The sequence below is a fragment of the Sander lucioperca genome, chromosome 3, assembly GCF_008315115.2.
Source record: "Sander lucioperca isolate FBNREF2018 chromosome 3, SLUC_FBN_1.2, whole genome shotgun sequence".
In the NCBI taxonomy this organism is placed as follows: domain Eukaryota; kingdom Metazoa; phylum Chordata; class Actinopteri; order Perciformes; family Percidae; genus Sander; species Sander lucioperca.
This window is the reverse complement of record NC_050175.1, coordinates 8695652-8709599: the sequence shown is the minus strand read 5'-3', so window position 1 is coordinate 8709599 and position 13948 is coordinate 8695652. Positions and strand designations below refer to the sequence as shown.

Below are 13948 nucleotides of genomic sequence, written 5' to 3'. Positions count from 1 at the left end.
TGTAGCCTATTTTGCCATCAATACTGCCAACGTTGTCTTTGCTGTAATCAAGTCAGTATATATTTATGTTTAACATGAAGTATACTACTGCTTGAGTGCAGTACATTTCCACAACTCTCTCCATTATGGGAAACATACATGTGTACAGACAAGGCTAGCAGCAGCACCGCGTCAGACACGTTTCTGGTGTGCAAAGACATAGAAAACGCCACGCAGGCAGTGTGCAGGAGGGCAAATTAAGACTTATCAGCTCCACACAACTCTGTATTTCTCAGCGTGTCTGTGTTCAGAAGATTGTGGCGTCCAGTGACTTTCCCGCCCAGAAACTCGAGTGAAGATAATTACCTCTTCTGAATTGATAGTTTCTTAAACTCAACACTACATTTCCCATAAACCCTGTTAGTTCCCACTTCAGGTAAGATGTTGCTATTTGTCAAAAGAGAAAAAATAATTAAAGGATGTCCCCTTTTTGTTTCCTTTCCAGTTATGAGCTATGTATATGAAGCCAAATCCATTTCTAATTCTCAGTTTATTGCAGCGCATTGCACCAGCTGCTGAAAAAACTCCTTTAAGATACTGAAACGTTTATGGCTGGACTGTGTGTGGGCTGTTTGTAAAAGCAGTAGTTTAAGGCGAGCTCCCTGCTTTGGGTCATTGTGCCTCAGTTTTTAACAGGTGTGCCACGCCTACTGTATGTATTTTGTTCATGCTGGAGATGAAGAGACTCTGTGAAAAATGATTCCTGCTACAACAGACTGCCATAAAGCAATGCAGTAGATTTCCCTCCAGATTACACAGGCAGACAGCCTGAAGTTTGTGTTCATAGTAATTGCGTTTGTATATACTTGTAGCCCTCAATCTGAAAATGGACAACTAACTCCAGAAGAAAGCACAGCATTACTAAAAGGAGCCAACTTGCTGAGCATGGGTTGTGTTTGAATGTGACATCTTGTTCTGGAGTGTTGTGCAGTCTCTGCTGATTAATCCTTAAAGGGGAATCCATCTTTAACAGGTTGAACTTTGGTGATGTTTGTGTGGCAGATTTTAACGTCAGTAACCTGTAAATATTCTTTAAAAAGGAAGGAAGGGTCAGGGTTAAGGAAGGAAGGAAGGAAGAGTTAGGGGATGTGAAATGTATCACGATGATTCCCCCTGCTTCGTTCGACGACTGGGCAGTTGATATGGGGAATCAAAGGCAAGAGCATGGGCCGGCGCATGTCAGTGGAAGTTCTCTATTCCTGCATATCCCATACTTAACTTATTTTAATGTCACATTGACATTGCGCAGTCATAGGGTTAAGGAAGGAAGGGAGGGAGGGAGGGAGGGAGGGAGGGTGGGTGGGTGTAACAAAGATATATAAAGGACGGCCAGGTCATCTATTACTTCTTGGTGGCTCTTTGCAAGTGAGAACACTGAAAACAAAAACACAAATGAATCACAAAATGACTCATAGAATGTGTTTGTTTAACAAAGTGAAGTGGATTTTCCCTTTAAACTGCTCATATAGAGGCCATCACTCTGACTAACTACTCACATCTTGTTGTCCAGGGGGGAGTGGACGGAGGCTACACCAAGGAGAAGATCCGCATTGTGGAGGGTGTGTGTCTCCTGTCCAATGAGGAGCTTTACTGGGATGACCTAAAACAGATCAAGCCGTCCCGAGGCGGCTTGCACACCTGCATGCGTACAGACACCGTGTCCCTGCAGGCCAGCAGTGCTTCACTCGATGATGGCGAAACGGAGCAGCTCCTCCAGGAGGAAGCTTCCGAATGCTCCTCCATAACCACTCTGACCCCTTCAGCCATCACCCCGCAGCGCCACGCCCAGCACAGCCTCCCCGACACCGGCTGGGCCTCCACGCGCAAGCCCTCCACCGAGAGCGAAGTGTGAGGGAGGCCCCCTGCCCTCGGTGCTTTATCTCAACCTCCGTTACCTAATACACACACACACACACACACACACACCTGTATTTAAAGCTGGTACAAACACACAAAGATAAATAGGTACAAGCAGTAACAGTTGCATACGTAAAGTAAGGGTACAAATGAACCTGGTTAGACACAACTAAGCTCCCATAAACACAACTCCTGTTTCTGAAACTGGGGCTCCGTCCTACTTGTGTTAAAATCAAACAGAAACACACACACACACACGCACACCTGCAGTACAGTCCCTCAACAGTTCCCTCAGTGCTACTGCCTTTAGGCAAAATGATAAACTAATGAGCATGCTGGAATAAGAAAAGCAGAGGACTCTGGGGAGGAAGTGAACGGAGAGACACAAGCGTTATTTGGAGCCTTTTTAAAAGGATGCAGACTCTCGATGCGACAAACTCTTCTGTGTACAACTTCACCTTTTTTTTTTTTTTTTTTTTTTTCAATGTAACCCCGATGCTCCCTCTAATGCCACTCATGTCTTTATGAACTCTATTTATGAACGTTTTTGTACTTGTGGAGTGGGTTTGCTGACTTTCAGAAAATGGCGAGAGTGTTGTGTTAAGAGACTTTGTGCCGCAGGACCCGGGTATTCAAGAGTTGTATTTATGACAGTGCCAAAGGGTGGGGATTCACAGAGTCCCCATGCTTCTTTCAGCAATTACACTTCAATAGAATTGTATATTAATTATTGGATGTTTCTTTTGTTTGACTTTACTGACTTGCCCTCGCCGGTAGGAGACCTCAGTGATGACACCGCCTGCTTTCTTCTTCTGTATTTTACAGCCTCCAACCGGACATGCAAGGACTTACTGTAGCTGGTACTCTCAGTTGGTTGCAGAAGTCCATTCATCCTTTGCAAAAATATACTGAAAGGAGCCTTTGTTTTGTTTTAAAGTTGTAATTCAACCATTGCTGATCCTCTGGCATAGCAGAGGATCCCACGATGAAGTAACCTTAGCCTAAGTGCCAAACATTTTGTTCTTTTTCCTCCTTCAGCTGTATAATTATTTTTTTTCTCACTCCGAGGTTTTTAAAATGTTTGTGACATTCTTTTTACTTGGGTTTGGTCACCCACATCACAGAAAAAATACATGTTCTCAGACATGTACCACTGGGGCTATTCGGCCATGCAGATAGTTGTGGTTTTATCTACCCAGGTGTTAGACATATGTCTCTGGGATTTCTTCTGCCCAAAAACACTTTGTAACTACCCTCTCAATGCAATCTCTCATTGGTCTTCCTAAAAAAAAAAAGTAAAACCTGTTCCTGGGGTTTACTATCCAGATAAATAATCATCTACGACAGCACTTAGTATTAGAATTTGAAGCTCTCTGATTAATTTTTTTTAGCGCTAAAATAAAACAAACATGTCCCTTGAATTTCTTTCTGCACAGCAGTACGAGTATTATGCATCGTCATCACCATTGTTAGCTCATCCATGCTATCCACCCACATTCTTTATTAACGTCATCTCTCCACCTTTGTAGCTGTAATAATAATAAATTGAATTTATATAGCGCTTTTCACGAACTCAAAGACGCTTATCTCACCTGGCTAAAAGAAAAAATACGCCATTCGACCCTCGCTGTCCATTCTTATACCTCCCACTTTGACCCAAAACATGGTCATTGGTCTTATGCTTGTATGGAATTGTGTTGTTTTTTTTGTTTTTGTTTCTAATTCTGCAAAGAAACATAAATATAAGATAAACAACGATACAACATCGTGTTTAAAAAAAAAAAAAGTCTTGTTTTAAGTAATTGACTAAAACAAGATAATGTTGAGAAGAGGGGAGGAGAGAGAGGTTATGTTGTAGGGTTTGCTTTTAAAATATTTGTGTCACTACATGTCAAATGTCAAATGTAATATTGTGAATTACATTTTCTTATTTCTGAAACATAATCACAAAATGTCACTTTGGCTCTATGTTGTATTTGGGGTAGGAGACAATTTCAGAGGTCAATATATCATAAACTTGACACATAACAACCAAAAGTATCTGCATGGCCCAACAACCACCGGAGGAAAATGAGAACATTTGTTATTTTGTGATTTGAGTTTTGATCCATCAACTCTAAATCTGTAACGCAAATGTGTACTTGCAGTATCTGCCACAGTGCAGTATAACAAATGGGTAACTTAGGAACACTGTGCATGTCTGGACCCCCCCCCGCCCCCCCCCCATCAGACAGTGAGGGTTAAAGTTTAGAAATGTATCACTGACAACTTACTGAAAAAATGAATTTAATACAAATTAAGATATTATGCATTGCTTTAACTTTTAGAGTACCATTCTGTCTGTTGTTGAAATATGGTACAAGGAAATACTATATTGCTATATTGACAAATATATCGGTTAGACTTTATAGAACCATGTATTTTGAAGTATCTGCTACAAGCTCAGCAACTTGCTGATTTGCTGCTAGACGAAGCACTGAGGCCAATGAAAGAGGGTCTTGGCAGCTACATAACTACGGTCTCTGACGGTTGGTTGACAGTAGGCCTACAGAGCATCCCAGCGACCCAGTAACCGATCATCCCGGCTCACAGTCCCTCCAACTCTGCTGCAGGAATGCTGTACAGATTGTATCATGCGGATATAAGCAAACGTTTCTGTTGAAGATATTGTCGATTTAAGTTGTATAGTCTTTTGTACAAAGGGATTTCATGACCGTTTTTAGACTTGTATTAATTTTACTCACTGGAGAAGAACATTATTTTATTTTATTTTTTTTGCTGGATTATTTTAACCACTGTGTTTTCCAAGCCTTGTAAATGATAGGGAAGATGCCAGTTATTTAATAGTGCTCTTTTATCTCATGAAATACTGGTCGCCTATAGCTGTTGTAAAGTTAACAAAAAGAGGTATTTATGATTTCTGTTTGGTTGTCACTTGATGTGTAAATATGAAAAGACTGTATATGTATTTCCATGGCAGTACTAACAAGCTGTGTTGTGTGATATAGTGAATGATCCCTTTGCTATCTTTTAATATAAAATTGCATTTGCATTTCAATGAAACCTTTGGCTCACTCGTCTTTGCACTTGTTGTCGCTCTTGGGACAAATGCCTTCCTCATCAGACCCAATCATCCCCTAGCAATAAAGGAAAGGCTGATGTGTGCTTCTGCAGATGATTACAGACATTTTTTATTGTTTCTTAAGGATCCCCATTAGTCATCACCGTAGTGAAGACTATTCTTCCTGGGGTCCAACACAAGACAAACACAAACAAATATTGTAAAGCAATGAATACCTCCTGGATGCGATAGCATGTTTTTCATGTTATAAAAACAACAAAAGAAAACCGTAACATTAAATAAAATACAGTATATAGTAGAAAGAAATAAAGAAGACAATAGAAATGAATAACAGAATTAAACAGGTTTTAACCTAAACTCCTTGCTGATAACTTCAGCAGCTTCTTTTAGTTTCTTTTTGAAGCTTGAAGTATTTCCCATTAGGATTAAATGTGGGGGGAGGCTGTTCCAATATGTTACAGCTCTATACATTACCATTTTTTTAAGAGCATTGGTTCTGGGCATTGGCAGAGTAAAGCCATAAACAACGGCCAGTCTGGTATCATAGCCATGTCTATCATTGGTAGGTAATAGCTGCGAGAACAGGTTGGTGGGTTTACGTAATGTACAAATTTTCTTTAAAAATACCATCAGGGTGCATGCTAGTCTTTCATCTACTGTCATCCATGACAGCCTGTGATGCATTTCTTCCACATTACTCCTTGTGGGGCAGCAAAGAACAAGGCGAGCTGCTCTGTTTTGAGTGAGCTGTAATTTGACAAGCTCCTGTTTTGACGCACCAGACTAGATCACAGAGCAATAGTCTAGATGGGACGAGACTAGAGACTGTGCTACTAACTTAATTGTTGACTCTGTCAACAGTCGATAACAATGTGAGCAAAGATGTAATCAGAGAATCAGGGTTTTGGAGGCATGAAGCCAAGTCATCCAACTTAGAGCAACAGTATAGAAGCAACAGAGGAGGGATCCCTCTTCCAGCACAAACACACAATAGTAACATTAGTAGAAGTACACAACTTTTAATATCAAGTAAATATTAGGTGTAAGTGAAAGAGATTCAGGCAGAGTGTTGCAGTGTCTGGAGTGAATAATGTGAATCAGAGAACATGACAAGGAACTTTCAGATCCTGCCAAGAGCTGGTAGGACCTGAACCACAAACCCTACTCTAGTCTGTACCACAAATACCTTGAAAGAGGACAGCCATCCCTTAGTCTATATCCACGATGTTCTGCTTCCGGGATTGCTCTGATGACGCTGGAAATTCCGCCGGATGTCCCTCTTTTCGGCCGGATGTCCGTTACCTTCCGCTTTCTTTGTGTTGGAATTTTTTTCAAACTGCTGAGAGAAATACTTGGAGAGATTTTTGCTTGACTATTGCAAGGGAGAGAGGTGTGGGCCAAGTTTGGAACACGATTAAAAGATGAGTGGGAGAAGGGTATCCAATAAAATACCAGTAATTGCAATGGAAGACAGAATAGCAGTAACAGATCTGGAAAAGGCCAACCTATTAGGGGAAGTATTTGCTAGTATTCCTAGTGGAAGTCATATAACAGAAGTACATAAATAAAGGAAAAAAAGAAGTAATACAAAATAATTAAACAGTTCATTATAGAAAGATAGAAGCCAATTCAACAATTGATATGGAATTGAATATAAGGGAAATAAAAAGGGCTTTAACAGGCAGCAAGAACTCTGTTTCGGGACAGGACCAGTTAAGTTATGCCATGTTCAGGCAACTACCATGGGAAGCACTTGAAGTAGTGTTGAATTTGTTTAATAAGCTATGGAAAGAAGGAAGATTACCTGAGGAATGGAAGAGGGCTTTGGTTCTACCTTTTGCGAAACCTGAAAAGATGCAGCTAATGCTGGAAATTATAGACCGATAGCTCTCTGATTGTGTATAGACTGACATATCTTATAGAAAAATAATGAATATGAGAGTGGTTTTAGGAAAGGGAAATCAGCAGCAGATGCGTTAGTTATAGTAACTAATGAGATAGAAAAGTCTATTAAAATGAAAGAAATGATGGCTTTAGCTTTTGTTTTGTTTTCGACATAGAAAAAGCTTATGATTCTATAGTAGACATTAGGTTGGGACGAGCGTAAGTAAAGTCAATAATTTGTAAGAGACTTAATATCAAATGGCAGGAAATTTGGGACAAAGACACAAAGGGTAGGGAGTATTATAAAATTCAACAGGTGGTTAGGGTGAGAAGATTTAAAGGTAAAGGTATATTTTAAAGTGTTTGGACATGAAGTGTAATCTTTAATCAGGTATATGCTGGTGGTGAGGTGGGCTGTGAGCTAAATCCCATTTCCTCTAGCCACAGCTGCCACTGTAGTACTGTTTAGTTGTTCGGTCTGCTAAAAATACGAGCCTATCATGTTTTGTCATTTTGTTATTATCAATGTGGCCTCTCCTCGCGTGGAATCGGTTCCTCATTTTAAAACTAGAGGGGATCAATCATTCCAAGCAGTGGCTCCTAGGCTGTGGAATGTCTTTCCTCCCTTTCTTCTAATCTTTTAAAAAGCAATTGAAGACTCTGCTATTCAAGCAGGCCTTTAGTTAGTCCAGGGGGTTTTATGGTTGTTTGTTATGTTTTCTATTTGTATTTAAATGTTCTTGTATTTTAATTTGTTGTATTGTATTACATTTTATTGTGAAGCACTTTGTGATTTTTATCTGTGAAAGGTGCTATAGGCTACAAATAAACTTTACTCACTCATCTAACGCGCCACGAGGCCGAGGCAAACAAGTTGCATTACCATTTCCGGCCACAGCAAGGGGTCAATATTATAGGCAGGTGGCGCTCTTTCAACGGAGAAAGTAAAGCCCTTATGTTTAGAAAAAGTGTTTACTATGAGTGAATTAATCTACTTTTGAGGGACAGATGTCGGGGGATTTCATGGTGTTTGTCGTCAAATACATTTTAATAAGGCTTCTTCAACTACTCATGAAGGGATTTTACTTTATTACCAGGAGCAATATATTTTAATACATAAATCCATTCAGTAGCCGCCCTAATATATGTCCGTGGCATGCTGGAGACAAGTGGTGGAAAGTGAAAATTGCGCAGCGCTTTTGGGCACATGCATCCTAACCAACTAATCGTTAGTTAGTTTCTGTTTTTAAAAAACAGGCACGTCATAATTCTGAAAACAATATTTTGTCATAACCCGTATTTATGCTTTATATCATTTGTCATAATCTGTAGCCTACATAGTAACATTTTACAAATTTGGAGTACATTTATCCACCCAGCACTTGATAGGCTATGTGTAAGAGCCAGTTCTTGGACAATAGATGTGGGATTGAAGTGCGGCCCACCTTCAGAGTAGCTTGTGAACATCTCCACTCAGCTGTTCAATGGAGTTGTCAGAGGCAACCAGTGTGCTGAGGAGACCCATTCTCTCGGAATAGAAATCAGCCCTTGTCCAAAGGGGCATGCGCGGATTACAAACGTAAACACTTTGGATTACAATTTATTTAGTATTTTTCGGTATTTGTGCAGCGACTATAAAACTTTTAAATAGTAGCCTATGTGTAATTTGGAACGCACTCATCCAACACAGTTAATGTATTACATGAATAACATGTCTTATTTCAATTTAGAAATTATGACAGCTATTTAATATATTTTTACTATTCCACAAAGTTCCTTTTTTCAGTGCACCTCATAATATTTCCGTAATGTGACTCGGCATATTGTGAAACCAATTGATTTGTAGGCCTATATAAGGCAAAGGCAGTTATTGATCCAACGTAACAGCGACAGGTGTGTCTCGTCAAGCCAGCAGCTGTCTTACTTCACCGCAGACCGGATCTTCTAAACCATGCTCTGCTTCAGACTCTGCACCACGCTGTGTAAGTAGCCTGCGACTGACAACTACACAACACTAATTATGTGGGTTCGTGTAAATTTAGGAATTAAGTTTGATTTCTTGCTGAAGAAGCTTTTAAAGCTGTAATATAGACTTTTTTTCACGGCAGACATGTTGACATGTTGACATGTCATAGTAGGAAACGCACAGGTGTATTCAAAACCATTAATGATGGCTGCGTTCCACTTAGGAGAGCCCCTGGTGTTGTGCATGCTGACTCACTGAAATAGCTCACTGGGACACTTAATGGAATTAAGCTATCGTTAAGGTTATCAATTTCAGCTGTGCTTTTTCCTACTATGACAAGTCAAAATGTCTGCTGTGAGAAAGGTCCATAGGCTATGTGATTGGAGTTTAACGGTGCTGGGTTGAGTGTCAGGGTAAGCAACTCTTCTCATGAACGGGTCCTTATATTGTACGAAAATGTATGCACACCAAAAATGTATGATATCCTACGAAATTAGGAGACCGCCGGCTGGTCTCGTGACACCGGCTAGCTACGAGCTCCATGACGCCGAGCAGCAGTTGCTAGTTGTTTTAGCTTACAGAGCTGCATGACGCCGGCTACAGACCTCCGTAGTATCAGGGGTAGTTGGTGGTTTTAGTTACCCGAAAATAGGTGACTTTGAGCCGGGTACAAAGCACCGCGAGGTGCCGGTTATTTCGGCGGACATTACGGTTCAGTTTAGTCCACAAAATATGAGCGTTTTGCCCCAACGAATTTACAAATGTAAATCGGGTGAGACACGCACATCCTCAGGGTAAGTTAATCTTTTTTTTTTTTTTTTTTTTTTTTAAGTTATAGAACATGACATCCAATCATCTAGCATGGGGCAGGGATTTAGGATAAAACACAATTTATAAAAAAAAAGTAGCTCTTTTCAAGAGACTTAAAAAAATGGTTCCCTCTTTTTCTTTACTTTTTAAGAGACTTTGCAACTTTTGCTTATGTTGGCTGGCACAGTTTGACAGTGATGTTTCTTTTCCAGTGCTGGCAGCAACATGTTCACTCATGACAGCAGGTAAATTATCTGAATGTTATAACGATGATGCTTTCATTTATTTTACACATAGCCTACTGTATGTGGCTAGAACACACATGAACTTATTCTTTCATATCTGTTTTAGTAGTCTCCTTAGAGAAAGCTGTCACCTGTGGCAGTGACGGGAATGTCCAGAGCCTGATCTGCGGTATGACTGAACTCTCAAAGTCTTTGGGTCCACTGAGTGGTACTTGAGGTTTGAAGGTCTTGATAAACTGACTCAGTATAGTAGAAACAGTATTGAGGCATTAAAACATTTTGGGCTTTAGTAACCAGAAAATATACTGTGGCTGAGAGACTCCCATCTCTCAACAGCCACAAACTAATTCCATCAACTGTAAAACAAACAGTATCAGCTGAGCCTGTATAGAAATTTTAGGCTCAGTCAATATGACAAAGATATTATTGCCATACAAATATAGTGTATATGTATATAATGAAGTGATCAGTCTTGTTCTTAATTTCTCCCTTGCTGCCAATACAATGCTCTCAAGCGGGCACAGTGGACGTCGTCAAGAAAAGTAATGTACAATCATAGAATACTTTGTTTTTTTTATTTATTATTACATGTATTCTAAATGGGACGCTGTCTCGTTAGGTCAGTGATTCAATGTCACTAAGCTTTCAAAAATGAATGCTTCAATCAAATGTATTACTTTGATGAGCTAGCCTATAACGGGAAAGCATGCACCTCACCAACTGCAGCAGATCTCCAATTTGTCACTTCGTAATGCTGCTGAGCAGCAGAGATGGAAGTGAAGATCTCATTTGCAAACAGGTAGAAGAAATGAAGACTATTACGTCATGATCTTCATATCAACTAATCTGCTTTCATTCTATGTTTTCATGAAGAGGTTAACATAGAATTAAACATTGAGAATAGGTCTCCAGGGACAGTATTTTCTAAAGGTCATCAAGCACTACATCGTGCAGGTGAATGAACAGTGACATGATACTGCATATTAAAACGAGTGGTAGCTCACGCAGTCTACGTTTCACACTACATATTGCACTTAAATAGTAGTTGCTACAGTCGTGACACTATTTTGGTTTTAGTGAGCTTTTTGCTTTGTGCTAAAACATGCTTGTAATGGGTTTCCTACAGGTGTGACGGTATGAAGGAGTGTGAACTAAACATCAACGTTTTCTATACCTCTGATCCCTGCTATGGCATCTACAAATACCTGGAAACCACCTATACCTGCCTCCCTGAAGGTGAGTCACACTGTCACATGTCTGCATAAAGAAAAGAAGCTGCAGGTTTTCTAGATTCCGTCTTACTTTGACAGTTCACCTTGTTGCCTGTGAGGGCTCTTTGGCGCAACTCCAGTGTGGTAATATTTCTTTTTTGCATTCATGGTGAATTGATGTGATGAACATCAGACCTCTAAATCTTCACTACATTGTCTTCTCCACCTTGTCGACTGTACCAATTGTTTTTCCTTGACAGATCATATGGGGCATTGGGTCAGTGTGTTGTACTGCAGCAAGAAGGAACTGTGTTCTGCAAAAATATGACCGCTATTACAAAGTCTGAAGTCATGCGTGCATGGCGATTTTCTTTGCTGATAGACAGGCTGAGATTTTATAACTTAAAGAAAATCGCCCCCTTTAATAACGCGGCTCAGATTTCATATGCTTCATGGTGTTCAAAGCCTGTTTTCGCTCATGTCACTTTGCATCCACAGCTGTAATGGGGGGGGGAAACAGCTGTACCATCGCAGCGAGCAACTCTGAAAACTCCTGTGTCGTCACTTTGCATCCACAGCTGTAATGGCGGGAAAAAACAGCTGTAGCCTACCATCGCAGTGAGCAACTCTGTTTGAAAACCCCTGTCGGCACTTACAAGTACCTGGAGGTGGCTTACACATGTACACACCCTCCCCCCAGGTTAAGAGTCTGGGTGTCATCCTTGACGGCGCACAATTCTTTCAACCCCACATCAATAACATTACCCGGTCTGCCTACTTCCACCTACGAAACTACTTCCCGTCTGGATTACTGTAACTCTCCTCTTCGGCCTCCCTCACAAATCCCTCCGTATACTTCAACTGGTCCAGAATTCAGCTGCCCGCATCATAACTCGAACCCCCTCCATCCACCATATCACCCCTGTCCTCCAACAGCTCCACTGGCTCCCGGTCCAGTTCCGTATCCAATTCAAAATCCTGTTTGCATTCAAGGCCATCCACAACCTCGCCCCATATTTGTCCCACTCCTTCCCCCTCCCTCAGATCCTCTTCCTCCTTACACCTGTCTGTCCCCTCTGCCTGTCTCACCACCATGGGGAGCAGATCATTCAGCCGCTCTGCTCCCCATCTCTGGAATTCATTACCACCCCAACTCAGAAACATTGATTCATTCACAACACATCTGTTAAACTGCCTATTCCACTTAATGTCAATTACTCTGCCTCTTTGTTATTGTTGTATTCTTTATTTGCTGTTTGTACATGTCTTATCCCTGTACGGTGTCCTTGAGTGCCGAGAAAGGCAACTTTAAAAAAATAAAAAAATAAAAGTTTTAAAAAGAACTCTCAGCGACAATTTAAAAAAAGGTAAAGCCAATGCGTTGACTTATCAGTTGCTTAAATGGTCTGAAATTTAATATTTCCTGTTTTGCTGATCCTGGGATCACTCCATTTACATAGTTTACCTATGTAAGCATACTGAAGTTTCAGTCATATCACACTAAACATGCATTCAATTAAATACATTTGTCAGTTTGTTCATTGGCTAGAGAAATATGAAACATAACCACTGGATGGATGGCTGGATGGATGGATGGATACAGTGAGGAAAATAAGTATTTGAACATCCTGCTATTTTGCAAGTTCTCCCACTTAGAAATCATGGAGGGGTCTGAAATTGTCATCGTAGGTGCATGTCCACTGTGAGAGACATAATCTAAAAAAAAAAAATACAGAAATCACTGATTTTTTAACTATTTATTTGTATGATACAGCTGCAAATAAGTATTTGAACACCTGTCTATCAGCTAGAATTCTGACCCTCAAAGACCTGTTAGTCTGCCTTTAAAATGTCCACCTCCACTCCATTTATTATCCTAAATTAGATGCACCTGTTTGAGGTCGTTAGCTGCATAAAGACACCTGTCCACCCCATACAATCAGTAAGAATCCAACTACTAACATGGCCAAGACCAAAGACACTAGAGACAAAATTGTACACCTCCACAAGGCTGGAAAGGGCTACGGGGAAATTGCCAAGCAGCTTGGTGAAAAAAGGTCCACTGTTGGAGCAATCATTAGAAAATGGAAGAAGCTAAACATGACTGTCAATCTCCCTTGGACTGGGGCTACATGCAAGATCTCACCTCGTGGGGTCTCAATGATCCTAAGAAAGGTGAGAAATCAGCCCAGAACTACACGGGAGGAGCTGGTCAATGACCTGAAAAGAGCTGGGACCACCGTTTCCAAGGTTACTGTTGGTAATACACTAAGACGTCATGGTTTGAAATCATGCATGGCACGGAAGGTTCCCCTGCTTAAACCAGCACATGTCAAGGCCCGTCTTAAGTTTGCCAATGACCATTTGGATGATCCAGAGGAGTCATGGGAGAAAGTCATGTGGTCAGATGAGACCAAAATAGAACTTTTTGGTCATAATTCTACTAACTGTGTTTGGAGGAAGAAGAATGAGGAGTACCATCCCAAGAACACCATCCCTACTGTGAAGCATGGGGGTGGTAGCATCATGCTTTGGGGGTGTTTTTCTGCACATGGGACAGGGCGACTGCACTGTATTAAGGAGAGGATGACCGGGGCCATGTATTGCGAGATTTTGGGGAACAACCTCCTTCCCTCAGTTAGAGCATTGAAGATGGGTCGAGGCTGGGTCTTCCAACATGACAATGACCCGAAGCACACAGCCAGGATAACCAAGGAGTGGCTCTGTAAGAAGCATATCAAGGTTCTGGCGTGGCCTAGCCAGTCTCCAGACCTAAACCCAATAGAGAATCTTTGGAGGGAGCTCCAACTCTGTTTCTCAGCGACAGCCCAGAAACCTGACTGATCTAGAGAAG

The 13948-nt window shown here is 40.9% G+C and overlaps 1 protein-coding gene and 2 long non-coding RNA genes across 8 annotated transcripts in view; all 3 read left to right on the top strand.

The window, feature by feature from the left end:
- lrp4 (low density lipoprotein receptor-related protein 4) overlaps positions 1 to 3430 on the top strand; it is a 140584-nt gene extending 137154 nt beyond the window's left edge. For 2 of the 3 annotated variants that reach the window (XM_031323572.2, XM_031323571.2), the window contains exon 38: positions 1550 to 3430. In XM_031323572.2, the coding sequence (XP_031179432.1) occupies positions 1550 to 1891 (342 nt within the window). In that variant the 3' untranslated portion in view covers positions 1892 to 3430. The remainder of the gene's footprint in view (positions 1 to 1549) is intronic. The other variant, XM_031323573.2, reaches the window with a different exon arrangement.
- Positions 3431 to 8588: 5158 nt separating this feature from the next.
- LOC116067178 lies at positions 8589 to 10251 on the top strand. Of its 3 annotated transcripts, none has more exons than XR_004896824.1 (3): positions 8589 to 8844; positions 9851 to 9883; positions 9993 to 10251. It is a non-coding gene; the product is annotated as an uncharacterized LOC116067178 (long non-coding RNA). The 3 variants fall into 3 exon arrangements; XR_004896826.1 differs by having other exon boundaries at positions 9990 to 10251; XR_004896825.1 differs by having other exon boundaries at positions 9851 to 9898.
- Positions 10252 to 10797: 546 nt separating this feature from the next.
- LOC118494691 lies at positions 10798 to 11289 on the top strand. 2 transcript variants are annotated; one of them, XR_004896820.1, is made up of 3 exons: positions 10798 to 10837; positions 11010 to 11119; positions 11194 to 11289. It is a non-coding gene; the product is annotated as an uncharacterized LOC118494691 (long non-coding RNA). The 2 variants fall into 2 exon arrangements; XR_004896821.1 differs by lacking the exon at positions 10798 to 10837 and adding an exon at positions 10864 to 10878.
- The last annotated feature ends 2659 nt before the right edge of the window (positions 11290 to 13948 follow it).